Genomic DNA, 24505 nt, shown 5'->3' on the forward strand with positions numbered 1-24505 from the left:
GGGTATCCACACACAACTGCACCTCAAGAAAATCTGTAATTGTTCGGACTTTGCACTGTGAGAGCTGAACTGATGGCTGCAAAATAAGGAATTTGTTTTGTTTTGTTCTTCATTTTTGTCTGCTGCATTTGCTGTCTGCCTGCTCTGATTTTTCTTCTTGTATTTCTGTGGTGAATCTGGTTCAGATTCTGCAGAGGATCTTACACTCTGATAACATCAGGTCGGCACACACAGTATGAGCAGGAAGCGCTATGACTAATTTCACATCATGTGGGTCATTATTCCTTCTTGCCCTTTGCAAGTGGAAAAATGTGTGCAATGTAGCATACTGTCTCCTTTCAGTATGCTATGCGTTGCTCTGTGATTACTGTAGCAGAAATCTTTTTGGAAATGTTGGTATCCCCATCTTTGTTCTGCCCCACCTCTGTTTTTGTGGCTTTGCGGATGGGTATGTTTGTTGTTAGTCACTTGGTGCTGGCAAAGGCTGCTTGCTTTCCTCACCCACATCAGAGCTTAAAGATAGTAGCTCCTTGCAGTGGGCGGCAGCGTGTATGTGAATGGTTTTTGTCAGCCTGTTCTCTGTGTGACATCTCCCACGACAGCCGCCCCCACACAGACGGCTCTTGCAGCATCCTGATAAGATGCTGCATGTGTGCGGATGTCAGTGTGTTGTACTGGGTTTCTTTCAGGGTTCTCATCCCCACTTTGTACTTAACGGGTGGTGACTCTGAAATGCAACACTTTGTTGAATTTATTTTTGGTGAAGGTGGATGGCTCAAAATTCAGAGATGAATAAAACTGAGACAGATCTGGGAGTAATGTTTGTAAGTTGATGCAGCTTTACCACTAGATGTTTTCTCTTTCTATATTGAGTTAACATCCTCTTTTTCCCCCTCAGTACATAGCAGCAGGGTGAGGAGAAACTTTGAGATAGTAGGGAAAAAATCATGATGTAAGCCAGAGGCTTCAGAAATGGTCTGTAGGACAAAATCTGTTGGATTTCTGCTATACGAGGTGGCTGTCAGTAGAAAGGAGACAACACAGAATGGTTATTAGTGAAAAGCAGCAAGACTATCATCCCCCAGGATTTTCAAAGGTGCAGGATACTACTGTGTGCTTCTCCTCGGCAGATCCTTGAGGGGATGTGCCTTGGATCCCTGATTTGGGAAAGGGCAGTGGGGAGCCACCCCCTGAACTCTCACGTCTGGGGCTCCTTCCACTGAAGTAACTGCTCTTGTCTGCCTCAAATGCAGAGCATGAGATAGGGAAACTCCTAGCACAGTTACCAAGGGGACAAAACAGAAACTTTGAATGTGAAAAATAAACAAAGCTAAGACTGTCTAGGAGTCTCAGACTCCTCTAGAATGAGTGCTTCTGCTGCATCATTTATCATGGAATAGCCTGACTCCACTTTGCCATTTCACAGTGGTTTGCCATGGAGTCCTGAAGTGAGCTCTCCAGGGCTGCCCAGTATGTAATGCAACAAGAAAGGTGTGCTTCCTGGTATCGGCTGTGCCTCCTCACATGGGACAAATTCTTCTGGCATATGCTGTGATGGTCCACATCACTTCCTTGGAGAGCCTGTGCAGACAGCTTGTCCTTCAGACCTCTGTCATGAAGGCTAGGATTTTGTGTTACATCTTACAAATTTTTCATTAGTGTTGGATTGTTGTTATATATAAAATTTCCTGGGAAATGTGTACTAACAGATTTGCAACCTATGTGGACTACTGGGCATCTGTGCAGTTGTTTACTGTTTGGAGTCTCCCACAACAATGTGTTATGGGGGATAAGCATCTATATAGATCAGAATAAAATCAGTGTGCATATATATTTAGCCTCTCCAAAGAGATTTGGGGAAATAAAGGATATAGTAGTGGGTGGCCAGACAAGGACTGGACAGTAAGGGATTATTGTGTAGGGGCAGTAGCTATGGGTCTCTATTTACGTGCTGTATGTTTGTTAAAGGAGCTGGTTGATGATAATGTTTTTGTGGTACAAAAAAAAAGTGGTTTTTTTCTTCTCTTTGGAATAGAGGGTGTCTTTGTAGTTATTCTCATGTGCTTTGCCAAGAGCTCACTGTATGTCCATGTGCAATTTGCAAGGGCTCAGATTTTCCACAAAAGGCTTCAGATCTTCCAGTTCTGTTTTGGTGTCTTTCTCCAGGTTTCTTCCTCAAAACTGCTGCTATTGAAAGCTTCACTTGGAATAGTGGATGCATAGAAATTCTCAAATCCATTGCTAGAGTGTTTCTGAAATAGCACTTATATTGAAGCACCCAAAATCCATAGCCATCTTTGGAAATATGAGCCATAATTTGTCTGCTTGCTCATCCCTGACAGAGGATTTGTATGTCCTTTCTTCATAAAATGTTTGAAAGGCACTGGAGAAGCATGCAGTGGTACCATATGTTAGAGCAGCATGACAAAAATGCCTTGCATGTGTAAGAATTTTATTTTCCCGGGATCCTTTCCTAAAAGCCACTAAAACTAAGGGGAAATCTACATATGGAAAACTTTCCTGTCAGCAATTAAACAGAAGTATAACGTGGCCATGTTGCTGTTAGTGGACTCCAGTTAAGGTGCTGCTGTTTTGCAGGTCTGTCTCTGGAGCGCTCAACCAACTCAATTGCCTCACGTGCTCGCCTGTGTGAAAGGGAGGAAGAAGTCATGACTTGCTTTGAGACTGCGTGTGTCATTGCCCAGGTGTACCTGCAGGAGCTTGAAAAGGTAAGAAGAAATGTGCTCAGGGTGTTACTTGGTGGCTTGAGTAGAACATCCAGGAATTTTGACTGCAAAATGAGGGCGGAAACATCAAGTGATTATAGACAATAACGAGCGTGAGAACAAGTCTGTAGGACCAAGGTGTCTTAGCGTTTCTGTAGACTGAGTTTTTCACTATACGCAGTTGCAAAACAGCTGTTTGTCTGGTCTCTGCCGGTTTCTTTTGAGAATGACATGTAGAAACTAGTTTTGCCTGGGGCAAAGTACTGAATGCTTCAGATATGCTCAGGTCTTTATCTCAAGTTTAGCTCTTACTAAGAGGGATTACAGACTTTAGGTAGCAAGTGCCACCATGAAGGAACCGTAGGCATTTTATGTATCTGCCATGTAAATGATACACAGTACTGGATATTGAGATCCCTAACAAGCTGAAAGTTACTTTTTGGCTTGATCATAGCACCTTAGTTGCCAATGCTTTGCCATTTCCAGGTGAAACTGGAGGAACCTGGATCAATAGCAAGTAACTGCGTAGCCAGATGTTGGCTAGGGATGCTGAGTAAGATGGGTACTGACTTCTGCACTGAACTGTAATACATGCCAGTTCCTGGCTGGGTACATGCTTAGATATCTCTATCTCTGTAACTTTGCCTACCAGCATTTAACAGAGATGCACTGTAAGTTTTCACACTCTGTCCTCTGCTACAAGTTAAGCTTGACATGAGCAACACTGAGGCAATGGACATTATCTATTCTTCTGTGCTTTACTGGCTTAGACCATCTGACCAGATATTTCTCCTATCAGCAGCAAGTCCGCTGGTTTTGTTTTCAGTTGCGTTAAAACAAGAAAAATAATGGATTTTTGTGCATGTTGTAAGCTTAAATAACCAGCTAACAAGTTGTTTGGTCTGTTTCTTTGCAAGAAAAAGATAAATGACCTTTTTATTTAAACTGAGATGTAGCCTTTTCATTGCAGAAGGACCAATTCCTGCCAGTGCTGGGCACTGGAAGTGTTTTCACTGACAACTGTGTCCACCAAGAAGGGAAAAAGTTTGAACAATCATTTGTTCATTGTCTGGACTCAGAAGGATGCAGTATTCCTGATTCACACACTCAGAGTCCATAGGTCCTTTTCATTTCTGGAGATGAAATACTGCTTTGGAGGGTCTATGCAGTGCAACTTCCAGCAACGAAAGCTGTTTGTTAGCTGGTCTGGAAGATAGAGCTTCTAGGGAAGCCAAAGCAAGAAGGGTTTTTCATTTTGGTAAAACTGAAAGAGGAAAGGCTAAGATTCTGCCATCAAGGCTCCTTGTAGTTTATTAACTCTTACAAATATCTGTCATGTTAAGTGAGGTATCCCCACTTAAACATTGTGTTTCTATTTTTATGCGAAGTGCTGGCTCTGTCTGGTCAGAGTAGTACTTCTGAAGCCCTCAGTATTGATATGTAGATTTGTTTTATTAAGAGTGGAAAGTAGCAGATCTTGATGTTTCAAAGCTCACATTGCACACAATAAAATAAACTATACAGCAACTTTTGTGAAATAAAGTTGTCTTTGGAAGGTTTGTGGAATAGCTAATGAAGGTAGGTTTTCAAATAACCTGAAGAGGAATCTGATGACAGGAGCTAACATTTTATTATTGATATCTTGTGAAGAAGTGGCTAGTTCCAAGAGTTGTCTGTCTGTAATTCCACTGATTTCTCTCCTCACAGACCTTAAACAACACACATTCAAGGAGTATAAAGGGCAGCAACATGACATACTCTGAGTTTGAACTGTCCTACTTCCTGGAAGCAGCTCTACAGAGTGCCTATGTGACTCATTTAAAAAAGGGGTAGGTGGATGCAGATGTTAGGAAAAAAAAAAGATAATACTGTGTATTTTGTCTCAGAACAGGTGAGATTTATGTCTTCGTGTGTTCTGTTGTGCCTTTTTTTTTTTTTGCTGCTGTTGACTTGCTTCAAGTTTTCTGATATTCTACCCCTCCCACCCGCCTCTCCTTCTCATCCTAAGCCCAGACTCACAAGTAGGGTGGAGTACAACTGTTTTATTGTCTTGACTCAGCTCTGTTCCCTGTGGAGATGTGAGGAGTCTGACCATAGAGATTGTGTGGAATGTAAATACTACTGAGATCTTTTTGAATGTTCAGCCCCAAGGCCTGCTTTAGAGCTCTTGAGTTGTTTCTTTTATTTAGTTACTGAAGGTCTTAAATGTCTTGATCAAACCCCCAAATTTGTATGATTTAACTAGAAAGAACACTGGCTTTCAAAGGCCGTAGTTTAGAGTACAGTGACCCCTAAAACAGGCAGTATCTTCAAATCTGCTTAGCTGACGGAGAGATTGCCATGTGGAGAGAATGTCCTTTTACCGTATGTAAACAATACTTGTAAGAGTTCATCCTTCCGTAGTCCTGTGTTTGCAGCAGAGTACCACTTCTGTTTTTAAGGAATCATATACTGAATTTCTCACCATTCTGTAGAGCATAATTGGCCAAAGTTTTGTAAACTTTCTTAAGCGAACCATCTTGGAAAGTATTTCATTTTGGTGGTTTTTATAATCTTCACCCCCAAAGATATTTTCTCTCCTTTTCTTCACTCCTTTTTCCTTCTGAATGAAATGGAGAAGAAAGGGAAAAAGAAAAATATGTAGAGACGGAAAAGAAGAAAACGAGGAGAAAAATCACAGCAAAAATCAGTTTAAATTCTTCTGTAAGGAAAAAAAAAAAATATTTTGATTCCGTTGTTGGAGGAAGGACTGCTTCTGTTCTGTTTTTTCTTTTTTTCCCCAGTAATGATTTAAATGCATCTATGAATATCCTTAGCGTTCTCTACTGTTTTATTTGTAGCCAGGATTAACAGCCTTTGTGTACAGTGAAGTTGTACCTACTGTAGCATATCCATGCAGAGTGCCTTGAGCTAAGCCTTATTTAACCCAAAGGCTTTATCAGTAAAGACCAGGTGTCGTGGAACGACCCCTTTAGTCAACTGCCTGCAAGTTTATGTGTAAGGAAGTATGAGGTTCCAAGTACTAGGTGTAGTCCCAATGATACAGGGTACATATGTGGTTTTCCCTTGAGAGATGGTTGTTGACCATCTGTAGCACAAAGAGTGGGCTTTGCTGGCCCTTTGCCATTTTGGTAGCAAACAAAAAGCTCAGGTCTTGCCAGTAAACTCATTAACTATGTAATAAAATAAAATCTCATTTAGAACATATGGCACTAATGTCCTCTAGACACCTTTTGAATAACAAACTCACTCATGTTCACTTATTCAGCAGCATTTGAAATTCAATCTTCATCACTTCAATATATCCAGTGGGTTGTTTTAGCTATTACTGTGAGCCCTGCTTGCTCCCTTCCCACGTTATTGTAATGACAGCCTTTTAAAAAAGAAAAAAAAAAAACTCTATGGGAAAACAATCGGGAATCAAAATACATGTGTGAATTAAGCACCACTTTGATTATACACTGAATCGCTGCAATAGCAGCAAAATGTTCTCTGTAGCTGTCTCCTGATGAAAAAACAGCCTCATTACTGCTGTGGAGCTGACATGGTTGTGACAAGAACAAAGCCCAATTCGTTTTGCACCTCTTCCAGTGCAAATCAGAGGCAAAAGCCAGTGAAATTAAAGGACGGGAGGGAGGAAAATGAGACAAGTGGGAATCCCCTGTTTGTGCCCTCTGCTTGTGTATTAATGTGCCGTTTCTGCCACGAGAGGGCATAAGCAGCATTGGGATATATGAAGGAAAAGGGTGGGAGGGTGAGGGAGATAGAGGCTTTTTCAGATATTTCATGCGTAGATCCTAGGAGGTGCCATGCCCTTCCCCTGGGCACTTATGTACAAAACAGCACTTCCTTTTCTACAGGGGAGGTGCTGTGTCCCTCAGCAGATGAGCTGGGAAAGGGGTGGTACTGTCCTGCTTTGTTCCTGCTGGCAACCTCTTGGAACATGATCAGGCATCATAGAATCATACAGTGGCTGGGTTGGAAGCAACCTTAAGGATCATCTAGATCCATCCTCTTCGTCACTGGCAGGGTTGCCACCCACTATGTCAGGTTAGGTCAGGGCCCATCCAACCTGGCCTTGAATACCTCCAGGGATGGGGCACCCACAGCTTCTATGGGCAGCCTGTGCCAGTCCCTCACTGCTGTCTGAGTAAAGAATTTAATGATCCTTATGGTCCTTTCCGAGCCAAACCTTTCTAGGATACTGTGATCTGACTTTCCTGTGTACAACTTTAGACAGTTCTCTGAGGGGACAGTCGCCTCTGGAGAGCAAACAAGGCAGGAGGCAGCAATGTCCGTTCCTCTTCTAGTGCAGGGTGAAAAGAAGGCACCTCCCTCATGCACCCATGCAAAACAAAGGTGCATGCTGCTAAGGAGCAAGCTGTGAGGACCAGCAAGTCCTACAGCTGTGGTAGTCCTTCACTCTGTCAACAGACATTTACTTAAAAATACTATGTTCTGAAAGCACGTCTCCTGCAGTTGCTTGCCCTACTGCATCCTAAGAAAGCTTTATTTTATTGGTCCAGCATTGATGCTGTGGGTGCAGAATATAGGCAGATGTTGTCGTTCTGTAGGAAGCATCATTTTGTCTTTCATGTTAACATCCGCGTGGGATTCTGCTTTTTTTCTTTCTAATGTCAATGTTTGTGTGAAAATTAGGCTCATCTCTGACTGCCCTTCACTTGTATTGCATGGGTAACATTATTTTATAGTGTTCTGGATGGTTTGTTCTAAATACTCTTATTTGCTTACGGCAAATGGGATTCACCTGTGTGAAGTAACAGTTATTTCTGTGTGACACTTTTAATGGTACTTGAAGTATGTATGGAGTAGCAAAGGAAATGAAAATGGCAGGGCATTTCAGAGGAAGCGGATGGTTTTGGAAGCTCTAGGTGCTTCAGAAAAAAAAAATGGTTTTCTGAAAAGTAAGTATTAAGCAAGTAGTAAAAATCAGATTTCCTTATGATCCCTCAAGCTAGGGACCTGAGTTACTTTGGAAAGCCCTGGTGAAATTGTCTGCTGGGAAAGCTTACGCAGTTCTTTCGTCTTCTCTTCCCTTGTCATTTTTGCAGATCCCTCAGTTCTGTTTTTTGGAATTTTATTGGCTTCTGTTGCAAGGGCACTTGGAAAGAGTAACTTCATGTATGTGTTAGTTTTACAGTAGAATCTAATGAAAATTTTGCTATAATACAAATCTTTTTCTGAGGAATTTGTGTGGGCTGGCTTGTCATTTATCCTTTCTTCAGTCCTCCTGGTCTAGCACCTAATAAAGGAAACTCAGGACTCCGCAGCTATTAATTCACAAGTGAGTCTTACTGCCTACTAGATCAATCTACGAGGGCTGCTCTGGAAGCAATGCCTCCTGTTTTGTTATGTTGGCCCAGGATGCCAGAGGCAGGTACTGGTGGTACGACATTAGCAGTTGAACCTTCCCACCAATATCCCACTGCATGTTGTTGTCATGTGACAGAGGGCAGCAGAGGGGCAGTCTGACACAATGGTGTTTAACATAGAAGTGTGTCTGAAGGAGAGGTGCGTCATTGAGTTTCTCTATGTGGAAAAAATGGCACCCACTGACATTTATCAATGCTTGTTGAATGTTAATGGAGACCAAATAGTGGGTGCAAGCACAGTAGGATGGTGGATGGCGTGTTTCAGCAGTGGTGACAGTGGGTCACCTCTGCTGGTGCAGATTTTTGAGTGTGGCATGCAGACTCTTAGTCATTACTGACAAAAAAAAAAAGTGATTTGTAGCTGCAAGTATGCTCTATGGAGTAGTGTTATTGTGCTCTTTGTATCTGTTGCAGTTTTCATGGAAATAAATATGAGACATTGCTTTTGGAGCACCAACATAGATAAGTGCTAAGTTTTTTTGTTTAGTTGGTTGATTAGTTTGGGGGGTTTTGGCTGTTTTTTTTGTTTGTTTTGGTGGGTTTTTTGAGTCTAGCTTGTTAGACAGGTTGACACTGGGAAACACTAACGTGCTTTGTTGTAGTTAGTTGTCTTGTATCTTTCATAAGAATCTAAGGTCTAGTTCAGTGAGTGCTTTTTTTGCCTGTGCATGAACAGCTGCTTAAGGAGAGAGTATGAATTCATAGAAAGCTGGGAGAGATACAAAAGGAGCTGCAGAGAGGCCCTGGTATTGCTGCTGTTTGTGTGCTTTCCCCTGGAGAAGTGACTCTGCAAACTGCCATGTAGTCATTTACAGACGATCTCTTCCTTGTGTTACTGGCTATTTTCGCAGTTAATGGATGGGGATAAGAACATGATCTTTTGGGGCCCACTTTGGCTCATTATCTGTTTTTTTTTTTTTGACAATTTTGCACAGAAAACAATGTATTTCTTAAGTTTCTTGCCTTAAAATTTTGTGTAGCATTAACCAAACAATGTGACATAAGTATGATGTGACTATTTCCATTCATAGTCTGGTAATTACTCTATATTTTACAAAAAAAAAAACCAAACAACCAAAAAACAGTTCACAAAGAACAAAAAAACACAGCAGAAAATGTAACAAAAAAACCAAAAAACTGCACAGATTTTCATTCCATGCTGGACTAAGTCCTTACTCAACGTGCTCTCAGTTACTGTTTGCACTGTTGATTTTCTGTGTTCTATTTTATTAAATTAGCTGTACTTGAATTCTAAAGCACATTTCATCATGGCTTTTTAAATGTCTCTCTTGCCAGCTCCGTGGCTAAAACCACAGCAGTTCATTTAATGGCCAGGTGCTGTTTCCTTCCGTTTCCTCTTTGTTTCTTTCTGTGGCGTCTTAGCAGCGCAGTAGGGGCCTACAGAATCTTTTGGCTCATTTAATTTCCATGATCTAATGTTGGCTTATGATGCCTTGACTTGAACCAACAGTACCTGGGATTTCCACGTAGTCTGTTGAAGTCATGAGGTGCTCAAGATTGCTTAGTTACTGATCTAGACAAGATCAAGTGGATTTGCTGTGGATTGCCAAGGGTTGTGTTTACATCCTCATCCACTCATCTGCATATGCTTATTTCTGTTTAAAGACATACTGTTCTTTTTTGTGTTCTTCAGGTTCTGTTTTCAAAAATCACATCAAGTGCTTGCATTATGTACAAAAGGCATCTGTTAACAGAGCTGTAAGTTAGTTATTGTTATCAGTAGTACTCGTGCTTAAAGTGAAGTGTGTGCTCCTTGGCCTTCCAGCATCTTGGAGTGCTGAACGGAAAGGCAAGGTCCTGTGAGGTGGATTTGCCAGCTGCTGGCAGATGTGCTCTGTCTCCTGTGACTTCTCAATAATATTCAGTAACGTTCAGAACATAAAAGCTGCCAGAGCAAAGCCTCGGTCCTGTAGAACTGGTATGGCTGTCAGATGCTTTGTGTGTTTCAGAGTTAAGAGCTCAGAGCCTGGTGTGGCTATTCTCGGAGAGGCTGACCACTGCGTGCCTGTCTGACCTACCATGCAGGCTGCCTTTTCCAGCTGCCTGCCGTGCGCTGCTACCCCTGCGAAGGTGCTCTGGGTGTTTGTCTTGTGATCCGTGTTCAACCCCAAAGATTTGCGGAAGGGCAGCAGCTTCTCATTTATTCTTTCATTTACCTGTTTCATATTCCTTACTCTTCCTTTCCCCATCAGTTCAGAACTTGTTGGTCCTCCTGTGAGGCATTGACATAGTTTATGGCCTTGTCTTAAAGCTGGAAGTGAAATGGTGCTCTGATGGTCTGAGGAGGAAACTGTCTCTTTTTTTTTTTTTAGCACATTCTCTTGGTTTTTAGTCTCTAAATAAAAGCCAAGCGTGGAATTAATTGGCTTTGCAAATGATCACTAATCTTTTTGTTGCTAGTGAATGGAATTCATTGATGCTTTTAAGACAAATACCGTTATCATAACAAGAAATCTAAATGTATGCATTCTTGAAAATGTCATGGAAATGTCATGTACAGCCTTTTTCTTCTTCGTAGCCTCTTAAGGAGCTCAAGGAAGCACAGGAGAGGCCTGTAATTTTTTTTTTAAGTAACTGAGGGGAGCAATTGGGCAGGTGCTTTCTATTCAATTGAGGGAATGTCTTGTTTTTGATTCTTCAGCATTAAATAGCTTGTGAACGATTCTGTTGGCTTTGGTGTGACTACTCGTGTGTGGACGTCACCGTGTGCCTAATTGCTTTCCTTAGTTTAAGATCCAGAACTGCATGTATGTGTGTGTATTCTTCCCTGAGCCCACAGAATGCACCAGGTATCTTGGCTCTCAGATTGGAGCATTTGCTGAAGCTTTAATGTCCAGCTTATAAAAACTTTCTCGAGGAGGCTTTCCTTGAGAAATTGAGAACATCTTTTACTTAGGAGAGAGTGGAAAGGGGAAAAAAAAAAAGAGACGACATCTGGTAAAACTTCCATTGTTTTTTTCCTCTTGCCTCTTTAAATGTCTGTAGATCACCCACAACTGGGTAATTTTCACAATTCTTTTCTCCAAGTTTAAATCTTGGAGATCAATATTGGTTGGAAGGAAGGCCACACACGTTTGCATTGTGTGACTTGACGACTGCAAGCCTTAGGGTAGCATTTCATGTAGCCAAGACTTAAGACAAACAGCATCAACTTACATTTTTTTTCCCAGAAAATATTTTCTGATGTTTCTTAAAATGTTTACCATTGATTTTAGAGTACAAGAAGATTTGCAGTGCATGAAAGTAGGCATGAACACATTCTGTACAATTACCTTCAAAATTTAAACAGATTCACAGAGGTGGCTGTTATGGTGTGTGGCTTTTTAACAAAACCAAGATGCTGCCTGCACAGAAAATTTTCCTGGAATAATTTGAAGTGGCAATTTAATATACCAGAACTATTCCTGTCTGAAAGTCTTTAATTCAGGGCAGCATTGCTCCTTTTCTGGTGGCTTGTATTTCTTTGGATAGCTTCCACCTTTCAGTGAAAATGAGCTAAACTATTTTGTTGTTACTGTGGTGGTAGGGCCATCTCCTTAACCTGGAGGAGCTTACAAGCTTCAGGTGTGCTAACTGGTATGTCCGGTGTTTAACTGTTCCTCTCTCCATCTCTTTCAGCACTCAGACATGTGGTTAAGATATCGTTTGGCAACTAGACTGGTTTAATTGCTCAGGAGTATGCAGAGTAACGTGATTTTTTTTTTTCAGCCTAACCCTCTTTCACCGGAGGTTAAGCTGTGCTTGCAGTCAGCTACTCAACTTAGCTGCCTGGCAATAAACTCTTTAAACCACTGTAATTTCGTTACGTGTCTGGACCACCAGACACAAGATGCTTAAGCACCACCTAAAAGTCATCGTCATTTAAAAGAATCACGTAAGCTCGGTATAATTCATACCAGTCCAATCTGAGTGTATGAAGAGGAGATGTGGATGCTTTTAAGAAGAAGCATCTGCTTTATAAATATGAACTATGAAAAGCTTCCAAATGTCCCCTCTGTTCCTCAAATGTGAATGTGATCTTCTCTGAGGAAGCCATCTGGAGCAGACATGCTACAGTCACTGCCTTGTTCAGTGCCATTGTCCTCTGCCTCAGAGTGACTCGTCTCAGTACCGCACACTCAGTGTGAGGGGTTCCTTTGTTGGCATCTATGAATGTCAAGTTTGTTGCTCAGCTTTAGTGCACCATAAAAATATTTCCTCTCAACTGTGCTGGTTTGCTTTTGCTTTTTGTTTTATGGTGTTTTTTTCTGCCTCCCCCTTAGCAATATTGTGAAGGGAATGAGGAGCCTGCGAGAAGTATTACGGACTGTGGAAACAAAAGCTACTCAGACCTTCAAAATGGTAAGGGGAATGAATGGGAGAAGGGAAGGTGGACATAATGTGCTGTGCAGGAGCTCTCTGTTTCTTAACGATTGCAATAGGACAAAAATTTGTCCTCGCTTAATTGCTTGGATTTTTTTTGTTTGTTTTAATACTTCTGGGAGTGATATTTCTAGTGATGCACTTCATTCAAAGTGCTATCCAGTTGAAACCTCTGAGCCCTCAGATCTGGACATGTGGGTTACTTTTCTCTCACTCTCTTCTTTCGATTTTGCTTTTTTTTCCTCCCAGTACATTTTTTGGCTGTGGAATAAATAGGAATAGGAATGTATTTAGTTTGACAGTGCTGTCCCTTGTTTTCTTTCTCTCTCTTGTCAGCGTGTGCATGCACAACTTTTCAGATTTGCATGTAGCAGCATTAAGTACTTCTGGCTCTTGCAACAAATAAACAGGGCTTTTTTTAGACTAAAATGCTTCCGTATTCTTCATATAAAACTCCCTTCAATACAGTGTAGTGCAGAGTGATTATTATTTTTTGTGTTGTCATTCTATGTCCTGTTAAGCCTGGGTGCCTCTGATAAAGAAATCATGGAGAAAGTTATTTATGTGCCTCATTTACTGAGCAGTTTAACTTTGATGGCTCTTTCCTACCTCCACTTTAAGAAATTTTGTCATGAAGTTACTCAGGATGTGATGAAATCAACAGCATGGAGAATAGCAGTCTTGAACATGAATGAGAACTTTGCAGCCTTAGAAGCATTGACGCTGATACGGCTAAACTTGTTTTGTGTTTTGTTCAGCTTTTTCGGTGTTTTGCATAATACCAGAGTAGTTTGGAGAAGGAGGTACACGTGGTTTTGCTTAATGTTTTGAACATGGAGAGCACTGGGTTCCAGTGAATGGGACTGATCTGTGTGTGTCTTCCTTACATGCAAATGCAGAGCTGAAATGAAAGTGCAAACAAAGGGTATTCTGAGTGCATTTTTTCCTACGTTTCTCACATTTTTGGAACTTCTCTTCTAGAAATGAATCTTTTCATTGCCTTGGGATCACCTTCCATGCTTAGTCGAGAGTGCAGATGCATGCCAAAGTTTGTGCAGGGAATTAGAAGAGGTGACTTAATTGTCACACTCAAATGTTCACATCCTTTCCCAGAGTGAGATCAGGACTCGGGGGATTTTTTTGCTCATCTGTTTTATCGCTATGCTGAAATGAATGTAACCATCTGCTGTTCTTATACAGTGACAGAATGTGGTACTCAAATGCTCCTGTCCCAGTGCAACTGGGGAGAGCTATACAACACCCTCGGGGAAGAATGTTATTCCTTAAGGGGAAATTTGAAGATGTCCATCCAGTAGTTTTTCCTGGGATTTCCATTTTATTGGAAGTTGTGTTTTCATTTTCTTATTTAGTTTTGAAGAGCTGTCAAGAGGGCAAAAGGAAGAATGTGCTTAATTAAACAAATTTTTCATGCATGAAAATGAAACACACAATTTTCTTTTTCCTAATCTGTGGGATCACAGTGTTCTCCAAGCATAATGATGCTTTTTTTAGTCAAAGGCAGTAATAACGTAGATCACAGTCTTGGCCTGTTCTGGTTTATTTGGTCTTATTCAAAACAAGAGGGAAGCTAATTTACACAGCTACTGTACTGTACGTTAAAATCAAAGAAACTACAAGTATTTGGTTCTTGCCTTTTGAAAGGCTTATCACAAACTGTATTCCTTCTTTTGTGTGAAACAGTAAAGATCTTTCTGTTGCTGGCATAATACTCTTCCTTCCACTCTAAGACTGCAGGAAAAAATACAGGAGAGTTGGCTCCTCAGGGTAAAACTGACTAAATAATTACGCACCGAGATGATAAAATGATACTGGCTAATGCTGCAGTGCCCTCAGCCATTCCGCCTATGGTTGCTTGCTATAAAAAGCATAGAAAAGCTTAGTTAGAAACAGAAGGCTTTCCGTAGGTTGTCAGTAGGAGTGTGGGGAAGGTCTTGGGGTTTCCAGGGAGTTGTATGTGACAATATTTCTTTGAGGCACTGCCATACAGCCAAATCAGTTTGCCGTTTGCTAGGCACAGCTATGAAACTTGCCTTTATCTGATGTTGAAGGAACAGCGCATGCTAGTGTGGCTGCATTTTAGACTAACTCTGTGATTTAATGCGTGGTGAGGTAGATGAAAATAAAGAATCTTGCGTCAGAATAAGTTATTTTTCTGAATCTGATCACATGGATTTTTTTTTTTTACCTCAGGTTGATTTATTTAATCCTACAGATGCAACAGCTCAAGTGGAGTAATGTTTCAGTTTATCGATCATACCTATGCTGGTATTTAAAAGAGAATAATTCTTGGCAGGCTCATAGCATGTCATAGCACATAAATTGCACAGAAAATAAATATGCAGCAGTCAAAGAGAAGTTCAAAAATGTTTAGTGGTGTTAGGGCTGAAGTTTCAGACTACCTCTGTTCTGTGCTGTGTTTGCTGTGATGTAGGATACTGTGCTACTGAGAATTCCCAGAAGACAGCCCTTGTTTTGATTTCTGTGCTTGTTCACATGCTCATGTATTTACAATGAAAAAAAAAATTAGAGCTTTATTGGATGAATCTAAACAGAGACAAATGCCAAAGATAGTTTTGCAAAGTCAAGTTAACTGGCTGCCTTTTGGGCTCAACTTGACAGCTATAGATATTAACTAGGAAGCAAGTATTTAAGGACACTCAGTGGTCAGACAAGGGCATGTGACATTGCTGTCTCAATGTAAAGTTCCTAATCTTCTTCTCCCTTCCTGCCAGTATTAAAACAACAAAAGAGAGAGAAATAATACTGAGATGAAGCTGTAAAGAGCTGCAGTCATACCAACAGCTAAATGATTGCTCTTTTAAACCTAAGACAGAAGTAAACTCTGGGCTGAGACTTACTCACAAAATCTCGATGCTGGGAAATCACTGGAGTACCATTATACTCAAACGCAGTGACATTTGTGAGATTCTCAGCAGTCCGCATGGCAATCAGTTGTCTTCATTCACTAACTTGTCCCTTGTTAGGCCTTTGTGATACGTATATTGTTGTTAGGTGTGTGGGGTGTGTATGAAGGCTTCACTGATGCATCTTTCTCTGTTTACTGATCTCTAGACTGCAGCCAAACAGCTAGGCCAAGTGCTTCTCCATTCCTTAAGCGAAGACTGTTACTGGAGCCCTTTATCTGATCCTCTCCCTGAGTACATGAACAAGGAAGATCAGTCTTACATTAGCAATCTTCTTTGTCGGAAGCCCGAGCTATACGCAGATGAGAAGTAAGCATTTTTTAATTTTGGTTTATTGACAGAAGGGAAAGAGGATGTTTGAATGCTCTACAGTATTGCTAATTATGTTACTGATTGATGTAGTAGCTTTGTGAATTCTTGTTTTTGACTTCTCATCAAAAGGCCTGCTGGAAAAATAAAGCATTAAACCTAGAGTATTTGATTTCTTCCTTCGTCCAGAAAAAAAAAATCCAACCAAATAGCTGTCTTTGCGAAGAAGCGGAAATAATCTATTCATGGTTCAGAATAGCTCATCTTGGATATGTTTCAGAGCTTTTAATTGTGTAAACCTGCAAAAGAAGGTATTACCTAGCAAATGAATTATGTATGAGATGTTTCAAGTTACTGCTCCTCTTGTGAAATGAGAAAGAGAGGCTGATAGGATAATTCTTGACCTTCCTCAGAAAAATGTGTTCTGTCTTTCAGTGTTTACTGCCCTCAGGACAACGTAGAAGAGGCTCTGCTTCTCCTCTTAATCAGTGAATCCATGGTAAGCCAAAAATGAGTTTGTAATATTGATAGCACAAAACGAATATCTAGAATTTCCATGTCAAGTCTTCCGGTTGGTTTTGTTTACAGAATCTTCCCTAAATAAAGAGAAATGAGGATTCTACTAATGAACAGGAAATGCTATTTCTTCCTTTACTGGTGATACAACTTCTGTTAAGTGAAACTTCAGTGAAGGATTTGGGGAATTGTCAAGAAAAGGAAATGCCTGCATTCACCATAGCTGCATGCAGTTTCTCTACATTGCCTCCGCTTTGCTTTTTCAAGGGCTTTTTCTGCAGTTAGGTAGGGCTTTTTGTAATTAGAGACTGCTGGAGCTGGGGCTTGTAGAGTGCCAAGTGCAGTGTTACACTTCTGTTAAAATCAGAAGAGCTTATGTCAGTGTGGCTTGTCTGGGCTGATCTGTGTAGGAGGAGGATTTGGAGCAGCAATAATACTGACTGCTGCAGCCATCTCTAGGGCTGGACTTTGCAGTTGAACAGTCTTATGGGACCTTGAACACTACAGTCTTGTTCTGCTGAGGGGAATACAGGTTATCTCTGTTAGCCAGTAGCGCACAAAATGATGAACTGATCTTGTAACTGTTATGGATGAAGCAGTGTGAAAACGCTATTGTTAGAGCCTGGATTGCTGTGCTGACTTCAAGACTAAATAAGTATGCTTGTGTTTAAGTACTGTCTTCTATATATAGGAACTGTCTGGAGGTAGATGCAAGGCATTTTGATCTGCTGCATGGAAGGCACTTAAACAAAGATCTGTAGTGGAGTACTGCAGGAATGATAACAGACTGTTTTTTGGGGAATAGAACATCTGAGTCTTCACCTTCCTCTTGTGTTTACAGTAGGCTTGCCATTAGTTTATTATTTTAACTGCTTACTTTATTGTTTCTACTGCTGTAGAAGGGGGAATTTTGCTTAATTTATTATATAATGAGGCATCTTTTCCATTACACCGTTTTCTTGTAGGCTAGTGAGTTTTCTCATATACAGGTTTGTTGTTCATTTAGAGATTTTTGTTTTGATCTTTTTTATGTTTTAAATCTTCTGAAGCTTATAAAAAAAAGTTAACAAGAAGCACATTTCCAGTTGAGGACTCCCTTGTGATACAGTACTAATAAACAAATAAAGCATATTCCTTCCTGGAGAGAGTATTGGTGGCAAGTAATAAGGATAAGTTTCTGTAGGCCTGTAAGCAATGTGGTTGGTGATCCTAGGTTTTGGCTGGATTGGTTGTTCTTTTGGTATTACAATTAAGAACCTCTTAAAATTAAACAGAAGTTGAACAATTAAGTTAACCTTTTTGGAGCTGTCCAGCTTCTCTGACACTTTGATTGCTCTGTCAGAGCAAAACTCACCAGAACAGTGCTTTTTCTTTCTGATTTGTAAAGAGGCGAAGGAGCAGACATGTCACAATAATTCTTATGCAGGACTGTAAAGCTGAAGGTCTGTTCCACCTGCCTATTTCTGATTTTAGCCACTCCAGAATGAGCTAAGATGGGACAGTGTGGGAAGGAGTGACTGGGAACAGGTGAATATGTCAGCACACTAAGGGGACATGGAACAAAGACATGTCCTGTGCGAGAATGTTGATCATCAGAGAACCACAGAGTAAATATGTAAGAAATTGGCTGAAAGGAATATGGGATGTGGTAGGTTTTTCAAGAAATACGCATTTTGATCACCCCTTTATTTCTTTTCCTAGACGTACAAGGAGGGAGTGAATCATTGCTAGGCAGTTTGCTGCACCAGCTAAAATGCACCATACACTTCTGTTTGTCTCATGTTCCGAAGGTGAAGCTAACACCTGCTTTACCGGAATCAGTGCAGCTCCACAGAAGATGTTATGGGCATTACAAGAACTCTTCCCATAAGGGGGAAGTGGATAAAAGAAAATGCATTTAAGGTGTTGTAAGCCTCATCCTATGTTCCAAAAAACCTTCTCTGACTCTCAGTGGTGCTGAATTCCAGCTTATCATACTGTCTACGCTGTTTTCCTTCTTGCCTCCACTTCCATTGCTTTTGAGGGGAGCAATCTTGCGTGTTCTGATGGAATGAAATGAGAATAAGGTGGGAATAAAGTGCTCCTTCAGTATTTCACTCACTTAGAGCCTAAATATGTAAAAATCTAGTAGTGTTGTAGACTCTTCCATAGCCTTAAAAATGTTCCTGAAGGTTTGTTAACACTTGCAGTAAAAGCTTTTTCCTAGTGGCCCTCTCCTTAGTTGCCTGCTGTATTATGTCTGTCCTTTTGATAATAGGAACCTATTTTCCCGAGCAAAGACATCTCAGTAAACAATGAAAAACATCCGGTTATTGTGTTTGGCCTGCGCTCACCCTTTGTGCAACTGTTTTTTAGCTGCTGTGGCTGGCTGAGGAGCTCTCATGGAGGAATCTAGAAAAACAAATTGGGCACCCTGAATAGTACCATAGTCAGGGCTGTCTGTAGGGGAGTTAGAAGCCTCATGGCTACATTCTCATTCCTTAAGCACAGCCTGAGCTGTGGGTTGGACAGGTGGACTGTTTGTGAGAGGAGAAAAATGCTCTCCCTCTAACCTAGGAGGAGGCCAGCTCCTGCCGCCTCTCGCAAGCTCAGGCTGCTTTAGAATGATGGGTTCCAGTCATGCACTGGAAAAATGGATCATCCTATTTTTAAACTGCTAGTCCCATTTCTGACTGTATTTAACCCATCAAACCCAATGGCACTGTCTCTGGGGAGGGCTGAGTGCATGCCATGGCTGCACACGGTTCCTTGCCCTGCGCGGTGGGTGGGAGCGGTGGTGCTGGTTCTGCAGGTCCTGTCAGCACACTGGGCCTGTTGTGCTGCTGGAGGCAGCAGGGGAGGTTTGGCAGGGCTAGTTCTTAACCACAGTTCTGTTTGTTCCAATAACTGTGCTCAAGAGTGTTTGCTGTGAGTAGGTTGTGCTGCCCCTTAAGATCAGCTAGAAGTCTCTCAGAGCAAGGAATGGAACACTTTCTATTCCTTTTAGTGTGTATTTTTGAAGTAAAAGAAAAAAAAAGCAAAACCAAAAATATTCTTTATTTGTATTTAGGAAATTTCCCTTCTTGAATCAGAGGTCTAAAATACAGCCTAGAATCCTTTATTTAGGCCTTGGCAATGCTGGCTCCTACAGCTAGGGACTCTGGCTGGGTGTGGTCCACCAAACATACCAAGTAACATGACATTTTTTTAATTTTTTTGATTCTGTGTTCACTTAATTCATACTGGAAATAAAGCTCCTTGTGTCCAAAACTGATAAATTCTGTTCCTGTGTAACAAAGATTAGAAATGTCATCCCCATCTTATCTCTGATTTGAATTCGTAAAGGCGATTTGACCTTGGAAAGCCTGAGAGCACAGAGCAGATGGTGAGGGGGGAAGTAAGATATTGGGACTCATCCTGTTCTTTTAGCTGGTGAGAGCAAGCTCATGGTTCTGAGCATGCCTTTAAGGGACTAAGATTCAACACGTTTATTTTTAAACACAGAAATAATTAAAATCTATTAGCTCTGCAGTTCCTTACTTTATAAAATAATACCATCCCACAACTGAAAGAAAAAACTCTTATTGCCTTTATGGAACCTTTTTTTCCTTTCCTTTTTTTCTTTTATTATGACACCAAGCCTAGTGATGGTGCAACAGCTGCGCAACTGTCATATATTTCTTTGAAGACTTTTGGACTATAGCAGATGAAGGAGACAACTGGGGACAGGATTGCCTGTTCTATTCGTTCCTGCTAAATTACGGTGCTGTGCTTACAATAGCAAGGTTGACTGTCTCTGATCCACAAGGCAAAGCTTTGCAGTTTGGTCCTGAGAAGATGGATTGCCAGATGTTTCTAGTGGGAAATACGCCACCCCTATTAGTTTATTCATGAATAAATTGTCATTATGTGAGTTACAGAAGGTTGTGTAGAGCTTTTCTTCTTTTGCTTTGCAGTAGATTGTCTTATTTCTAGAATTGCAGGGAGGATGCAAATTCTTGGAAGACAACTCTCTAAAATGCAGATTACTAATAGTAGTTACATGACTTTGGTGCCCAAGACAGATCCCATAGATAACCCTGCCTTTGTTTGTCACATTATTCTCTCCCTTTCCTTTGCTTTTGTTGAACTGCTTTGGCTGAGAGAGGTCATACCTGTCTTGCTTTCGGTTGAGTTTTCCAGAATTAGTTCTGCTACAATACCAGCCATTAGAACATACCTGGTGAGAAAAATGACAGTCACATTTTATAATCAAATGCCAAAACAAAAGGAAAACGGAGAAGAGTGTTCATCTGTCCAAGGATAATTTGAATCTCTTATATACTTTGTAAACTGGCCGTGTGGTGGGGGTGGAAAATAGCCAGTAGTTTTTACTTATTTGGACTGCGATTCTCCAGCAGGTTGTAGTAGCTGTCTTTCTAATTGTCTGTTGTTGTGAATCACTGATGCATTTTTCTTGAAAGTGCTTACATTGAGGGAAAAGAGGAAAAAGTAACAATATGTAGAATTAATATGCTCACTCATCAACCAAACCCTCAGTAAGTTAGACAGGGATTGATTTGTTTTGAGGACGTGGCTGGCTTGCTTGCTTTGTCTTTATGCCTGCATTGTGCCTCCTTGATGTTCATAGAAATGAAGTTACTTATTCATTTTAAGTGAAGTTGCTGCTCATACAAACTAAGTCCTTTACCGTGCTCTGCTATGTTTGAGTTGTGAGTGAGAGAGAAACTCAGCCTTCCAGCCTCTTTGTATTATGGGCTTTTTTGCTGAGACAGTTAATGGGGTCTTGTAATCTGTGAGCTATTGCCTACCAGAAACGAGACAGATGCCATGCAGTTCATACAGACACTAAATTTTCATTCTCTGAGCTGCTGCTCTGAAATCGAGCAAGTTGTGGCATCTCAGTTTGAGCAATGGTGGGAGTAAGGTATTTCCTCCCTGTTCTGCCTGCTTCCTGTTCTCACAGCAGCCTTGCGGTCAACCTTGCATATTTTCTTTGTGTATGGTAGTGCGGAGTGTCTTCGAGTGCTATGTAGAGAACATCAGTAACTTAGGTGGCAAGTCAGTAGCCTTTTACATGTGAATGCATCTATGCCACTGTAAGGAATTCATTCATTTTGTTGGCAGTACAGGCAAAGCAGACAGAATGGAGACCCAAAGGATGTGGGCTAAGTATTTCCCACCTCTTAGCAGAGGCGTCAACTACCCGGTTTCAAAGGCTTGTTGTCAATCTTAACCACATAGCATTTGTTTTTCCTCTCTTTAATATTAGTATTGAATCACACCAATTACATTATTACAGTACAATTTAAAACATGCTGCAGTTCTGTATAGATGGGTTGCAGTGGATCTGGCAATTATGTCTCTTTTGAAAAGACACAAGTTGAACATTAGAATGCCCATGAATTAAGGGGCAGGCAGCAGGCACTCATTAAAGATTTTAATTGCTTTCTTTTTCTTATTTGAAACAAAGCTGGGGGAGCCATCTTTCAAAGTGAGCAATTAAAGGATACTTCATAGCTAATTGTAGTGTGAAGGGACTGCTACATGGAATATGCTCTATTGAAATTCATATGATTGCTTGATGTTTTATTAAGAAGCACATCTCTGTACGGTGGTAAAATTCAATTTTCTGCAGCATAAATGCGTATGTAATAACTGCTGAAGTACTGGCTGTTTGGATTTGCTGTAGCCCTTCTCCTTTCTAAAGATGCATGTAATAAACATAAATAAGCTGCAGTTATCATGTGGCTGTGGCATAGCAGTGCCAGTGACGTACAGCAAATCTCTGTGGATAGATGGGTTATCCCGATGCAGGTATGCTGTACATGCGGGTTTGAAAATGCAGGCTGTCGGTAGCTCAGCAGGGTTGTTATACAAACTGCCGATCTTCATAAAAGCAGACCTCATCCCTGCTGTAACATGGCTGGGTCTGTGCAGCTGCAGTGCCTGTGCTGGGCCAGAGACATTGTCATGGCTGAGCTCCGTGAGCTCATGGCACCAGCCGCAGCCAATTGGGTGCATGCAGCCTGCCACTGCTGGGAGGGTGCTTGCTGTCCTGTGTTGGTGTCGTGTCTGTAATGAGTCCCAAAATGTGCAAACACAATGCATCTCTGGATTGCTCTGTTACCCCAGATAGAGGGGGATTGATTTTATATTTTCCTCTGTGAGTACAAGCCAGTCCTGTTGGTAGTGACCTTCTCCGTCCTACGTATTCTTCTTAAACAGAGGGTCTCTTCTGCTGGTGTGACTCACCAGCTCTCTCCATCCTGCCTGTGTGCAGTGAGGCATGCCTGTGTGACAGTGGCAAAGGGAAGAGTCATACTGGGGGTGTCAAAAAATGTATTTGTAGCTCTTCTGATTCTGCTTGGAGTGGAGGAGGAAATAATGCAGTGGGACAAATCAGGGAATTGTTGTGTACTGATGCTCTGTTTGGAGATCAGCGTTGGACAAATAACCCTTTTTTCCAGTTGTGTTCAGGAAGATTAGTGTCCTGAAAGGGCAGAATCCCAGGTGTTGAAATAGCATTGATGGCTTGCACCTGTGTTGACCAGTGACTGTCAGGATTTCTGGCTGCCCCAGTGAAATTTACACAAACATAAAAAAAAAACAGAAAAAAATGGTGACCATGATTACAGCACCCATCATCTTGAGAAGCCAAAGAAACATTTGCATTTCCCTGGGGGGATTTCAGGAAGTGTTGATTCACACTTCCCTCCTCTACCCTCCTGTATGTAACATTGCAAAGGTAAATGGTACCCTGAGGCTTGGAATGATGATTTATCTTATTTTACGTACACACTCCATGCTCTTTTTACTGCTAATCGGTCAGTTTGTGATCAGATTTGTGTTATTTGGTGTTCTTTTTATAGCTCTGCAGTAACGTAAGGGTTTCTTGATTTTTGAGCGACTGGAATTAGCAGTTGGAGATCGGGCCATATTTACATAACCGTAAAAAAAAAAAAAAAAAAGGCTAGGATAGAAGTGACTTGATGAATTTGCTCAGTGGCAACTTTTATATGTGGAAGTAGAGTGATAGATCGCAGAGACCTTCTGTGGCATTGAGATTTGAAAGATGGAACAAAATAAGGTTTATGACCTTGTAGAGAATATTAGTCATGCCTATGCATATGTTGTTTTTAACTACTCTCTGCCTAGGTGAAGTACAATGTGTACGATGTGTTCAGTATGACTGCAATTTTAGAACATTACCTCCTAGTAATACATCCCATTCCTGCTTATTGCAGAATTAGAGCATGTTGTTGCATCTAGTACCAACATCTGTTAGTAGATATTAATGGGTACTCACCAGTTCTGGTTAATTTTCTGTCTGTGCTAATGCAGCAACTTAAAAATCATAGCTTGGTGCTAGATGGATACCCAAAAAAAGCTACAATTGATTCTAATGGGAAGCTGATCAGATTACAGAACATGAGGGTGCTATTTTCTATTAAAAAAAAAAAAATATCGTCATTTAACTGATGCAGAAAATTATGTTAATGCTATTGTATATATGTAGGAGAATTCACATGTCAATAAGGATTGTTCTGTATAAGCTCCAACTCTTTTTAAAGTAGTAATCTCACAATCTTAGAAGCATTCTGTACGTGTTTGTGGTTTTTTAAGAGCTTTTTAAATTTTTTAAGTAGTCCTGGAGTTAAATCCAAACAGATCTGGAACATTTCTTTAGTTATGCTAGTAAAGACAGATAAGCCATGCTTCTCAACTCTGGTTGCAGAATTTTCTCTTTGAAGTTGGTCTCATTGTCTTAAACAGAGTCTCACATATTCTTGTTCTGAACTATCTTTTTTTAATCACAAATTGTTTTTTGCAGTAACATGAAGATGAAACCACTTTTGTTGCTACAAGAGGTGGTCTAAGTTTTTGTACATGATCCAAACACTGTACTGAGTCTGACCTGTCAGTTTGACTTTAAATGCATTCGCTCTATGGCTCTTGGTTGTGATTTGATTGGTTGTCAGTAATTGTGTTTGCTGTTTCAACTCTGATAGAGTGCTTGGAACTGGGTACTGCACAGATAATGTAATGATGAAACAGTTACAGGTTAATCATACTGAATTATGTGTGGGCTTAAAGGGCTGTATATTCTGGAAATTTTTATTTAATTCCCATGTTTAACCTTTTTAGGAAAAAAAAAAGATCTCCCTGCAATTAAAGAGAAATAGATGTAAGTTTATAGTAGTGAATATTACAAAATAAACCTCATAACCTCCTTGCTTTGAGGTGGGAATGT

The 24505-nt window shown here is 40.8% G+C and overlaps 1 protein-coding gene across 7 annotated transcripts in view; it reads left to right on the top strand.

Moving 5' to 3' along the window:
• TTC7A (tetratricopeptide repeat domain 7A) overlaps positions 1–24505 on the top strand; it is a 168130-nt gene that overhangs the window by 15957 nt on the left and 127668 nt on the right. For 6 of the 7 annotated variants that reach the window (XR_002437364.1, XR_002437363.1, XM_021392818.1 and 3 more), the window contains 5 exons: positions 2599–2729; positions 4434–4555; positions 12403–12481; positions 15596–15756; positions 16192–16255. Coding sequence is in view for 5 of the 7 variants with exons in the window: in XM_021392818.1 (XP_021248493.1) it covers positions 2599–2729; positions 4434–4555; positions 12403–12481; positions 15596–15756; positions 16192–16255 (557 nt within the window). In the remaining 2 variants the exon portion in view is untranslated. Of the gene's footprint in view, positions 1–2598; positions 2730–4433; positions 4556–12402; positions 12482–15595; positions 15757–16191; positions 16256–24505 lie in introns of those variants that run through there. The other variant, XM_021392821.1, reaches the window with a different exon arrangement.

Source organism: Numida meleagris, chromosome 3, assembly GCF_002078875.1.
Source record: "Numida meleagris isolate 19003 breed g44 Domestic line chromosome 3, NumMel1.0, whole genome shotgun sequence".
NCBI lineage: Eukaryota > Metazoa > Chordata > Aves > Galliformes > Numididae > Numida > Numida meleagris.